General features: G+C 43.7%; 1 protein-coding gene across 1 annotated transcript in view; it reads right to left on the reverse strand.

The window, feature by feature from the left end:
* Nucleotides 1-5,293: 5,293 nt before the first annotated feature.
* The window catches only part of EPB41L4B (erythrocyte membrane protein band 4.1 like 4B), a 142,333-nt gene continuing 133,985 nt past the window's right edge, over nt 5,294-13,641 (reverse strand). The window contains 3 exon segments of the mRNA XM_047768117.1: nt 5,294-7,949; nt 9,180-9,205; nt 9,208-9,325. Coding sequence (XP_047624073.1) covers nt 7,752-7,949; nt 9,180-9,205; nt 9,208-9,325 — 342 coding nt within the window. The 3' untranslated portion in view covers nt 5,294-7,751.

The raw sequence follows: 13,641 nt of genomic DNA on the forward strand, positions 1-13,641 counted from the left end.
CCCCACTTTACAGATAGATAGGTAAACCGAAGTCCTTAGAGCTGGAGAGAAACTAGAACCCAACTCTCTGGGCTGGCTTCACTTAGACTTTGGGAGTATGGAGTCAGCAGAGGCTGGCGATGCCCTTGCATAAAATGCTCCCTTCAAAACTAGGCAAGTGTTTACTCTTGCCTCAGAGCAAGCACCCATGGGCCTTAGCAAGCCCAGACCATGTGTGATGGCCTGAATTTTCCACTTTTGCCCAAATCCATTCTTGCCGGTTGGTTGAAATTCACTTGTTTACTCAGCCATTCATTCATTCACACCAAGCACTTACTATGCCCCTGTTCGCGTAATTCTTTCCCAATAACTGTTTCCAAGTGAGAACACATTCAAACTGCTAAGCTGTTTTCAGCTAGAAAACATGGACACAATTCTTTTTATGCTAGTATGACAGAGCCAGCATTTCTAGCTTGTTTTTGTTTGATTTTATTGCCTAAACGAAGAGAATAATTATGGAGGCAGAAAAGCATAGAGGGTCCAAATGCAGGCCCAGAAGTTCAGACTGTGTGGGGTGGTGATTAGCAACCTCTGTGATGCCATGGAGATTAGGTAGGATGTAGAGGTGAGGGTCAGTAGGCTTCAATGATGTAAGTGGCATAAATGAATATGCCTATGGTTATGAGATACAAATATCCAAAAGAAACTAGTGATTTTCCCCTTTTTTGGCCCCCAGGAGAAGGGAGACAGGAGACAGGGTACTTCGGTAGAAAGGGAGAAGTGTTGTGTGACCCAGAGGTCAAATATTTGCTCTTGGGTATCAGCTAACACTGATGGTGAGTTGTCCAACTGGAGTTTAAATGTGTTTTTTCTGACAGGTGATTTGGGTATAATTCATGGACACCTTGGGCTTCACTAGTTTTCCCAATATACCAGTGGTTGCAAGAAATAGATTAATTTCTTTTTTCTTTTTTTGCCATTTCTTGGGTTGCTCCCTCGGCATATGGAGGTTCCCAGGCTAGGGGTCGAATTGGAGCCATGACCACCAGCCTACGCCAGAGCCACAGCAACTCGGTATCCAAGCCATGTCTGCGACCTACACCACAGCTTACGGCAACGCTGGATCCTTAACCCACTGAGCAAGGGCAGGGACCGAACCCACAACCTCATGGTTCCTAGTTGGATTCGTTAACCACTGCGCCATGACGGGAACTCCTAGATTAATTTATTGAAAAAGATAAGATGAACTATAATTACTTTAAAAATCAAAACAGGAGTTCCCGTCGTGGCACAGGGGAAACAAATCTGACTAGGTACCATGAGGTTGCGGGTTCGGTCCCTGGCCTCACCCTGTGGGTTAAGGATCTGGCATTGCTGTGAGCTGTCATGTAGCTCACAGATGTGGCTCGAATCTGGTATTGGCATAGGCCAATAGCTGTAGCTCTGATTCGACCCTTAGCGTGGAAACCTCCATGTGCCACGGGTGTGGTCCTAAAAAAACCAAAAAAAAAAAAAAAAAATCAAAACAAAGAGCTTTCTTCTCAAAAAACATAGCTTTGCAGAGGATAAAATTCTAAGACACAAAAAATCCAATCAATTGAAAATCTGTTAAAGAGTATTCCTTAAAAAAAAAAAAATAGGAGTTCCTGTTGTGGCACAGCAGGTTAAAAACCCAACACAGTTCCCATGAGGATGTGAGTTCAATTGATCCCTGGCCTTGCTCAGTGGGTTAAGGATCTGGCATTGCTGCAAGCTGTGGTGTAGTTTGCAGATGCAGGTTGGATCCAGTGTTGCTATGGCTGTAGCTGTAGCTCCAATTCAACCACTAGCCCAGGAACTTCCTTCCATATGATACAGGCATGGTCATAAAAAGAAAAAGAAAAAAACCAAAAATTCCAAAACTTGTTCTTAAAAATTGAAATATCTCTCTTTCCTTGTCTTCTGGTTTATCAGGAAAGATATGGCCAATTTTAACTGGATCAATATTTAGCAAAAAAAGCAAGCACTGGACTTCTGATTTGGTATTGATTCACTGGTTTGGGAATCCCAGCTGTTATCTATTACTTTCTTTTTTATTCCTTTCATTTTAATTAATACAATTAAGAATAATGGTGCCTCGGAGTTCCCTTCATGGCTCAGAGGTTAACAAGCCTGACTAAGATCCATGAGGATGCGAGTTCAATCCCTGGCCTTGCTCAGTGGGTTAAGGATCCAGCGTTGCCATGAGCCGTGGTGTAGGTCTCAGACATGGCTCGGATCTGGTGTTGCTGTGGCTGTGGTATAGGCCGGCAGCTGTAGCTCCAATTAAACCCCTAGCCTGGGAACCTCCATATGCCATGGGTTCAGCCCTAAAAAGCAAAAAAAAAAAAAAAAAAGAATGATGGTGCCAGAAAGAAGTCAAATTAAAACCAGATTATTCTGGAGTTCCCTGGCTCAGAATGTTAAGGATCTGGCATTGCCACTGCTGTGACATGGGTTTGATCCCTGGCCTGGGAACTTCCCCATTAAAAAAACAAAACAAAAAAACAGCTAATTCATTTGGTAAATTGGTCTGATAAAACCATGTGGGATTTTGTTGTTGTTGTTGGCAGAGGAGGATGTTGGGCAGTGGTGTTGGGGAAAGTTTGCAATCACAGCCGAAAATGAAGCTTGCAGATAAAACTGCAAAGATTTCAGATTTTAATGACCTACCCATGATCAAGGACCTGGGTTCCATGGACTCAAAGGAGGCCATAGTTGGGCTTCACAGGTGGTATGAGGATCCAATGAAAGTGCTGGAATAATGCGTAATGTATGGCTTTTTCTAGGGAGAATACCCATAATCTTCAAGGGTCACTGAAAGTCTGCATGCCACCCCAGGGCTTTAGAACCTACTTGGATTTCCAGTTCCCTATGGACTTGGTGGCTTCCTTTCATGAAGTTCTCTCAGTCCCTTAAATTGCTTTTGGGGATTTTCTTACTCTTTGTTTTCTTATAAGATATGAGTTCTGTTCTCACCGTTAGCTCATATTCCTTACTTTGTTACATCCAAGGTTTTAGTATAGACCCTCTACTCCCCAGTGATGTGAATCTACAAGAAATGCTGTGGTTTTGGTCTTTTGTACACATTTTCCAAGGAAGAACTTTCCCTGAACAATCTGAGACCACTGCCTGAACAAGATCTGGCTATTCAAACAAGAACTTCGAGAGGAACTGAATTCCATTTCATTTTCATTTTTAAAAGAAAGAGAGCACCTTTATTATCTCTCCTCCTCAAAGCCATTTTTCTTTTCAGTGACGCCAGATCCGAGCTGCATCTGCAGCCTACACCACAGCTCACAGCAACTGCCAGATCCCTAACCTACTGAGCGAGGCCAGGGATCGATCCTGCAACCTCATGGTTACTAGTCAGATTCATTTCCACTGAGCCATGACAGGAACGCCACCATTTTATAAAACAACTTTTTTTCTATTATAAACTTCACTGCCCACCCCACCCCCAAATCAGTGCTACAACTCAGTGTCTAGTAATATATGATTGTTTTCATTTTTGATTGTTTATGAAATAAAAGTTGGTATCTTGGCAGTTCCTCAAAAAGTTCGACATAGAGTTGCCATAGGACCCAGCTCTTCCAATCTCAGCTACATACCCAAGAGAACTGAAAACATATGTGCACACAGAAACTTGTACACAAATGTTCATATTATTCATAATTACCAAAAGGTGGAAGCCAGCCAGATGTCTATGAACTGCTGAATGGATTAACAAAATGTGGCATATCCATAGAATGGAATGTCATATAGCCACTGAAAAGAAATGAAGTACTGATACACATTACAGCATGGATGAACCTTGAAAACGTTGTGTTAAGTGAAAGAAGCCAGTCACCAAGGACCACGGAGTGTATGATTCTAGTAATATGATGTCCAGAATAGGCAAATCTATAGACAGAAATCCAAAGACAGAAAGTACATTAGTGATTGCTAGAAGACTGGGGAAGGGGAGAATAGGTAGTGTGACTATAGATATGGAGTTTCTTTTCGTTTTTTGGGTTATTTTTGTCTCTTTGTCTTTATAGGGCCGCACCTGCAACACATGGAAGTTCCCAGGCTAGGGGCTGAATCAGAGCTGTAGCCATCGGCCTATGCAGAGCCACAGCAACGTCAGATCTGAGCTGCGTCTGTGACCTACACCACAGCTCATGGCAACACCGGATCCTTAACCCACTGAGCAAGACCAGGGATCAAACCCACAACCTCATGGTTCCTAGTCAGATTTGTTTCCGCTGCACCATTATGGGAACTCCTGGAGTTTCTTTTTGAAATTATGGAAATGTTCTGTAATTAGATACTGTGATGTTGGGGCAACATTGTGAATATGCTAAAAACCAGTGAATTATATACTTTAAAATGGTTAAAATGGTGAATTTCAAGTTTTTAAAAATCTGTGATCTTTGAGATGGTGAAAGAAAGATGAAGATGATATCAGAATATTCTTTTTTCTTTTTAGGGCTGCAGGGGCGGCATATGGAAGTTCCCAGGCTAGGGGTCAAATCAGAGCTGTGCCTGCAAGCCTAAGCCACAGCCGCGGCAATGCCAGATCCGAGCCACATCAGTGACCTATGCTGCAGCCTGCAGCAACGCCAGACCCTTAACCCACTGAGCAAGGCCAGGGATTGAACCCACATCCTCAGAGAGACAGCATCAGATTCTTAACCCACTCAGCCACAACGGGAACTCCAGATATCAGAATATTCTTGTGCTATTCTGGGAGTATAAAATTTGGGGTACATTCAGGTGGGATCTTCTGAATGCTCTAGGACATAATTTTTTCTTTATTTGCTTTTGGCCATGCCCACAGAAGTTCCTAGGCCAGGGATCAAACCCACATCACAGCTGTAACTAGAGCCACAGCAGTGACAATGCCAGATCTTTAACCTACTGAGCTTTGAGGGAACTCCTATAGGACCTAGTTTTTAAACTCTTCAAACATAAGGGTCTCCTGTGCAGTCTACAACCCACAAACTCAGGTTGCTGGATTCCCAGGCCCCTTGCATTAAGCCCCCCTGCCCACCAGGAGTCTGTGGCCCACAGTTTGGAGCTCTTGCTCTGGAACGATCATGTCTGCAAGCGCATTTATCTCGCTGCACCTAAGAGGTGTTATGCGACTATATGGTGCTGTTATTTTAGTTTTAAAAATACAAAACAAGGTGAAGCGGTTGTACCAATCCATTTTATCCCTATGAATCCACCCGACCCAATGTCATCTTCTCAGGCCACAATGCCAAGCACCCAACGTACATTTACGTAGGCAAATAACCAGGACAACTGCGGAAACAATGGAATCCTCTTGATTTTACTGGTTAGAGTGGAGCTGCCAAAGGTACTGGGTTTTCATACACAGTAACAGCCAACTTGTTTGTGATCCCGTGACATCCGCCTTCAGAAACATCCGTGAACCCAGGGGGACATGGGGAATAAGCAGCAGGCTTGGAGCCTCCTGAAAACAATGGCCAAAAAGCCCATGCAGCCCTCCTCAGAAGCAAAGCCAACCTGATGGGTAGGTAACACGGAGTTCCCTGGTTTCCTCAAGAAAGCTTCCATTGTGCTCTGGAGGTTTCTGTCGGAGAGCAGGAGGTGAAGAGCAGAAGACTCAGAAAGCAGGTTAGAAGAGGAGGGATTGGCAAGAGGGGACAACCCCAGACGCGGATATGTCCCCCCCCCCCCGCCCCCGTATTGTACAGCAATACATTTGGCATCGTGTGCACAACATAAAGAATGGCTAAAGCTGTTTCCAAAGTCCAGACAGGGATCAGGTAGCCTGGGGAGTAAAAATTTCCAAATACCACAGTTGCCCCAGATGGCTTGACCGAAAGAGCAGACAGCAGTGCACACCATTGATGAAAACAGTGTTAGCCTGGGAAAGGCAAGCCAAGCCCTGCACATTTTGACAGCTCTTGATGACATCACTGCACCACACTGAGGTACAAAAGGGGCTGATATTTGTAACGATGACCGTGACTCATCAAGCAAAGATCAAAGACTCTCCAGTGTCCTCTGCTTCCTAAGGCAGGGAAGTGCGTCATCTATTTTAGAAAGAATTTCCCTCAAAAAAATATTAAAATTTTAAAGATTCAGCACTTTAAGGGTTAATCCTCTGTTATCTGAATATCTGCTTATATTACCTCATTTTACAACAATGCTAGTCAATGAGGCATTGCTTTTTTTTATAATCATTAGTATCAAATTATTGGCACCATTCAGTTTTAAGGATAGGGACAGGAGAGCAAACTATACAATACAACATAAAAATACAGTTCTGATACAAATATACGAGATCAATTCCACTTAACAAGTGGTCATAAGAAATGGATGGACATTTTACACACGAGGAAATACAAGCAAGTAAATCGTCACATGGAAAAGTGCTCAGCCCTGCTAGCAAGTAATGAAATAAAACACCCTTTCAAGAACAACGATATGCACTTATTAAACGAGCAAAAATAAATAAAAATGGCACAACCCAATACTGGCAGAACTATTGGTAAATAGAAATGCTTATACATTGCTGGTGGCGTCAGAAATTGGAGAGGGGATTCAAGCATTTAGAGGGTTTAAGGTCCTTCCAACTCAGAGATGGGGTATTTCTAGAAAGCAATCTGGCAATAGGGAACAAGAGCTATAAAATACTTCATGCTCTTTGACCTTGTCGTCTCTCTTTGAAGAGAGTCCCAAGGGACGAATCCAAAAGAAGGAACATTTTTTTTTTTTTACAAAGACATTCATAGCAGCACTATTTATAAGAGTGAAAAATTGGATATAACTCAAATATCTCATAATGGCGAGAAGTGAGGTTAACTGTGTTAACATGGATTTAAGGAAACTGAAATTGGTGAGAGCAGGATCAGTGCTGAAAAGAGGAGATATGTGTTAGATGGAGGAAGTAACCCAAGAGTATGTACACACTGATCCTACTGATGTAAGAATGTGTGCGTATTCATTGAGAAAGCGTGGGAAACAATTTAGAGGGCTAGTTTGTGGTAGGGGGTTCTTTTATTCCTGCAAAGTTGTTCAAGTGCATAATAAAAATTTAAAAACACATTTCTTGAAACTATATAAAAAGAGAGCAAAGTTTCTTCGGGTCAAGGGTCTATCAACAGGACATGAGTTGATCAGCTTTAGAAATAATTTTCCTTTATGGAACACCCAAAGGAATTCTGATATCAAATCACTTTGTAAGGATTTTTTTTTAGATGATTTAAACCATAATTTCCTACTTTGGGTTCCATAACAAATTCTAGGTATTCCAAATAATATCGCAGCCTGTCCATTCACAAGTTCAATTTGTATTTCAGATTAAGCTGAAGTACCTTCTGTCCTGGTGATGGCAACTTTTCGTTGGTTAGTTCACTTACTCATGTCTGAATAAAAATGAATGTTAAAGACGTTAGAAGATCGGCGTATTTACCGGTGTAAATGAAAAACCAGCAGTAAAGAATTATTCTCTCATTAAAAATGACTCTTTAGCAAACAGTCAAAGCTGGGTGTGAGTGTCAATTGTACAAAATCACACTGTTGAGACTGACAGCAAAGGATTCTGCGCGACACTGACCCCGTGGTTATTCATATACGCACACACGGGGACTTCTGACAAAGAATCCCGGTTTTCCCATCTTTCTTCTCCTAGGCTTACCACATCCTGTCTCAAATACACTGAGTAGCAGAAAAACTCTCATACTCAGGAGACATAAAGTAACTTTTCCAATAAAGGTCAAGCCAGAAGTTGGCTTCACCTATAACCCCAGAGACCTGGGCACACGGAGCGCACATTTGCAGGTGGTGCTCAGGGAGCACCCGAAGCCCGAGGAGAAAAAACGGACAGAAGGCACCGCGCCATCCTCCAGGCGACAGGGGGAGAATTTCACAGCTCGGTCATCAACAGTCTCTTCATCATTTTCTCTCTCTCCAGTTCCTGCCGGAGGGTCTCTGTGCTGCAAAAGAGGAGGGGACGAAAGAGTGAGATCCATGCTCGAAAGTGGTCAGAGCCATCTCAGTTTAAGAGTTGTCCCCCAGGTTCTTTCGCAATCACAGTTCTTGACTTTTCAGGTTCCTGAAGGACCCCCTACAGGTGCCAGCATCACAGTGACGGGACGATGGCTGCCTATGGCTTTACGAACCAGACAGCGAGCTGTTCAAGGCTCTGCTCCCATGGATTGGACTGGTCTATACGCCCTTTCTCTCTGAAACCCCAGAGCCCAGCATAGGATCTAAGACACAGTGACCTCTCAGCAAAGGTCTTTTGAATGAGTGGGAAAATGTCCAGGGGCTAGATTTCTTTAAATCATATTTTAAGTTGGTTTCATAGGCACTTGCTCCAGCGTTTCCTCCTATGTTTTAATGAATAAAATTGAGGGATGCAGAATTATTGGCTGCTTTAATAGGTTGCTTCTGACTTCTTGGCCCTTGGGCCCAGTTGCCTATCTATGGAATTTATCTCTTCTGTTTACACACACACACACACACACACACACACACACACCATAGGAAGTATGTGTCTTGAAAGGTACAACCAAATTTTTAAATAATTTCATTCAGAGGAGAAATCAAATTTCCACTATGGCCAACAAGGCTTCACACATTCTGGCTCCAACCTACAACTTCACGAGCCACCTCTCCTGTCAACCACTCTCTCTGGCCACACTGGTCCCCTTACTCTTGCTCAGCCAGGCTTCCTCCACCTCAGAAGCCTTAGCAGCCTTAGCTCTGGCTGTTCCCTCTGACTGCTATACTCTTTTCCCAAATATCTGCAGCTTGCTCCCTCATCACCTTCAGGTCTCTGCTTAAACACCACCTGCAAGCCATCCCAGCTTGTCCTATTGCCCTTCATGGTTTTATTTTTCTCCATAGCACTTGTCACTAGTGCTACACATGCACGTGTGTGCGCACACACACACACACTTCTTTAATGTCTGTCTCCCCTCTCCCAACACTAAATTGTAAACTCCATAAAGGTAGCACTTTCATATGTTTTGTTCACACTACATCCCTAGCACCTGGAATACTGTCTTGCCTTTGATGACATTTCAGTAAGTACATAGAGAATAAATGAATGAAAGAATGAATAAGAAGGTTGCAGATGTCACAAACGCAGTGTACCTACAGCCTGTGCCTGGTTTCGCTGTCACCAGAGTTACCGGTTGGTACTTGCTGATCCGACTCACCTGGCTGCCAGAGAAACAGGCTTCCGAGTGGTGTAGATCGTCTGCACTGTGGACACGGTCTCTGTCAAAGGCCTCAGGGTCGCTGCTGGAATCAGTGGGGAAGACTGGCCAGGACAGCATTGTAATTTACTGTCTCTAAAGTCTGCCTGGAGAGGAAATGGAAAAAAGGAAATCAATCTCACTTTGGGTTCCATTTTCACACTGTCAGCCACTCCCTAAACCTTTCCATACGGTCTCTTTTATTTTTTAATAATAGTTAATCGAGTGCCATTTAGTAAACCATTTTAGTGCCAGCCACTATGCCAAGCACTTTATATATATTACTTCTTGACAGTCTTTAAGGTAGAGATCATGTTTCATCACGTGTTAGACACCGTCGTTTGTAAGAGGCACCATTTGTGCATGTGCCACAGAGAAAGAAAATGGTGACCATTCAAACTTTGGGATGCCCACTGTTGTAATAAACATTTCTATTTCAGAGATGTTAAAAGGTGGAAAAATGCACATTGGAGAAGTGATTTTATGGAAAAGGAAAGTGAGGCTCAGAGAGGCTAAGTAATCTGTCCAAGGTCACACAGTTAGTAAATATTAAGAATCAGTATTTAGGGAATCCTGTCGTGGCTCAGTGGTTAAAAAATCCGACTAGGAACCATGAGGTTTCGGGTTTGATCCCTGGCCTTGCTCAGTGGGTTAAGGATCCAGCATTGCCATGAGCTATGGTGTAGGTCACAGATGCAGCTCGGATCTGGGTTGCTGTGGCTGTGGTGTAGGCCGGTGGCTACAGCTCCGATTAGATCCCTAACCTGGGAACCTCCATATACTGTGGGTGCGGCCCTAGCAAAGACAAAAAATAAATAAATAAATAAATAAAATTAAATTAAAAAAAAAGGAGTTCCCGTCGTGGCGCAGTGGTTAACGAATCCGACTAGGAACCATGAGGTTGCGGGTTCGGTCCCTGCCCTTGCTCAGTGGGTTAATGATCCGGCATTGCCGTGAGCTGTGGTGTAGGTTGCAGACGAGGCTCAGATCCCGCGTTGCTGTGGCCCTGGTGTAGGCCAGTGGCTACAGCTCCGATTCGACCCCTAGCCTGGGAACCTCCATATGCCGCGGGAGCGGCCCAAGAAATAGCAACAACAACAACAACAACAACAAAAGAATCAGTATTTAGAACCAGGGTTAGCTGACTTCATAATGGATGCTTTTTTTTTAACCATTACAGAAGTGGTTCTCAAAGTATGGTTCTCCAGACTAGCATCATTAGTATCACCTTGAAATTTGGAGAAAATGCCAATTCTCAAGACCTGCAGGATCAGAATGTCTGAGGATGAAGTCCAGCAAATCTGTGTGTTTTATAAGACCTTCAGATGATTCTGATATATGGTAAAGTTTGAGAATTGCTGGTCCAGAGTACACTGCCTCATTTGGAGAGGATGATTTATTTATTTTTTTTAATTACAAAGCAAGATTCACTTATTGTTTTATATAGAAAACTCAGAAAATATATAAAAGTATAAGTGAAGAAATTCCATAATCCTTTCATGTCAGTGTATTTCCTTACAGCATTTTTTCTATGTGTACATGTTTGTTTTATATCCCTTCAATAGTACCAGCTATATATAGCATGGCATGCCAAAGTTCCTGGGTCAGGGATCAAACCCATGTCACAGCAGTGACCAGAACCACAGCAATGACAATGCTGGATCCTTAACCTGCTAGACCACCAGGGAATTCCCCCAGCTATATATTTGCTAACTTGATTTTTCATGCTTGTTCCTGGCCCTAAACTTGGCGGCATTTTTCACATGGCTTTCTAAAGAAGAAGCTTTGATCATCAAATGAGCAATATATTCCTAGTGATTAGACATAAGATGAGCTGTGCCTTCTAGGGAACATGGAAAACCACAAAAATACCAGGTTACAGTACAGTTGTAGTTCTATAAGGGTATCGAGTGATGGGGAGAAAAAAATTTTTTTTGTCTTTTTTTTTTTTTAGGGCATGTGGAAGTTCCCAGGCTAGAGGTCGAATTGGAGCTGCAGCTGCTGGCCTACACCACAGCCACAGCAACACTGGATCCAAGCCACGTCTACGACCTACACCACAGCTCACGGCAATGCCAGATCCTTAACCCAGTGAACAAGGCCAGGGATCAAACCTGCATCCTCGTGGATATGAGTCAGGTTCGTTACTGCTGAGCCATGATGGGAACTCCCGGGAGAAACTAATTTTTGAGAGGTCCTAAAGACTGTTGCTAAGAAATACAAGCCCCTGTTCACTTTACAACTGCCTCTAGAGGAAAAACTGACCTGGCCTGGGCTGGAGCAATGCCAAAGAATGGACCGTGGGAACGGGAGCACATGAGTTGCTAGCATGCTATGTTTGCCACAGGGAGTTTCATAAACATTTGGATGTTCAGTCTCTTGTGTGGCTCACCAGAAAATCCCAGCTAACTGTTTTCCAGGCACGAGGTAGGATCAGACTGCCCCATCCCACTCTGAAGTTAAGGAATAGCCATGCACCTTGCTTTGGCCGAGGAAATGTGGGCTGAGGTGCCGTGTTTTATTTCCATTGGAATATTTAAGTGCGAGTCTATGATTTCTTATTTATTTTTTTTCTCCCTCTGCCACTGTGACTAGCAATGTTCCAGATGGCAGCTGCTCTATTAGCCTTGGTTCCAGAAACAGGGCAACAAAGATCAGAGTGCTTAGCCTACACATGTCAGACATGCAGAATGAATAGGACATTCAATTTGTCTTTTTTTTTTTTTTTTTTGGCTGAACCCTCAGCATGAGGAAGTTCTGGGGCCAGGGATTGAACTTACACCACAACAGTGACATAGGCCACAGCGGTGACAATGCCAAATCCTTAACTCACAGAGCCACCAGGGAACTCCTCAATTTGTCATTATAAAGCATAAGTTAGCGCATCCTTCCTAACACATGAACTGGGATAAGAAATTATTTTGTTGATTTAGTAAAATGGGTGGTAGTTGGGCTTTTGATGCCAATTTTGATTCTTTCTGGAAAAAGGGAAATTAACACTTACGTTAAAGTCAGTAATTGGTAAAAGCACCCGGGCCTTAGCATGAATCAAGGCAGTGGCATCAGACTTTACTTATAGTCATTGAATTCTTCAATGCTATACAAAGTAGGAAAAAAAAAAAAAAAAAGAGCCAGCTTCGCTTAAGAATGACGAACCCGATTAGTATCCATGAGGATGCAGGTTTGATCCCTGGCCTCGCTCCGTGGGTTAAAGATCTGGTATTGCCATGAGCTGTGGTGCAGCCCGCAGATGCAGCTTGGATCCAGCGTTGCTGTGGCTGTGGTGTAGGTGGGCAGCAGCAGGTCCGATTCAACCCCTAGGCTGGGAACCTCCATATGCCGTGGGTACAGCCCTAAAAAGACAAAAAAAAAAAAAAAGAATGATCTTAGGGAGTGGTGAAAATTACTCCTGTTATTAAATCTTAACCCAGACTGCTCATCTTCTTAATATTTGTTGAATGAAGAAATGAATGAACAAACTTTTGCTGGAACAAAGCAGATGACACACGGACAGACTAGGTCAGGAAGAACATGGGCCAGAAATTTGACCAGAGGTAAGGCATCTTAGATAGACCAAGGCATTTGGCTGAGTAGCAAGCAGAGACGCAGGTAACAGGGCCAAATACAAGGTAGGAACTGGTCTCAGGATCAAAAAAGGAGCCTGGTTGTTGAAACCAGACCCAAGGTCGATCCTAGATCAACTGCCAGAATAACTGTGTGTGGAGTTCCCTGGAGCGGCTGAACATCCCCACGACTGTGGTCAGGACAGGTCTGGGGGCCTTGGAAGAGGTCAACCCTGCAGCAAGGTGAAGAGCATGACACACAGGGGTGAGAAAATGAAGAGGCTAAGGTTCATGAATTTGGCTTCTGTCACCATCCAGCTGCCTAATTACGATCTCCAGTCCAGTCCTCTCTCCTGCTACAGACTTGGACGTCCACCTGCCCATTCGTTGTTTCCATCTAGATGTTTCCAAGGCATTTCTAACACATCAGGGCCAAAGGCAAAGTCATTATCCCTCCCAATCCAGTCTTCCCGAAGATGTCCTCATCTCAGGGAATGGACCCACTCTCCATCCACATTCTGCAAGTCAGACATATGGGAGCCATCGTTGCCCCTCCCTCTCCCTCATCCAATCCAATTCCTTACCAGTCTCTTAAAAATCTCCCCAATCTGGGCACTTCTCTCTACCTCCACCATCATCAAAACCACTCTGGGTTGAGCTCTCTGCCCTCTCTCCCTTGAACCACTTGTGCCAGATTTCTAGGCTACTGCCTTGAGTCTTCTCTGTCTGAATCCAGATCTTCTCCCACTACCATCACAGGGATTCTTTCCAACTTCAGTTGCCCTGCTCAAAGGCCTCCAAAGGCCTCCCATTGCTCTTAGGATATGGATCGGGCCCTACTTTGGCCTACAAAGCAAATG

Source organism: Phacochoerus africanus, chromosome 2 (genome assembly GCF_016906955.1).
Source record: "Phacochoerus africanus isolate WHEZ1 chromosome 2, ROS_Pafr_v1, whole genome shotgun sequence".
NCBI lineage: Eukaryota > Metazoa > Chordata > Mammalia > Artiodactyla > Suidae > Phacochoerus > Phacochoerus africanus.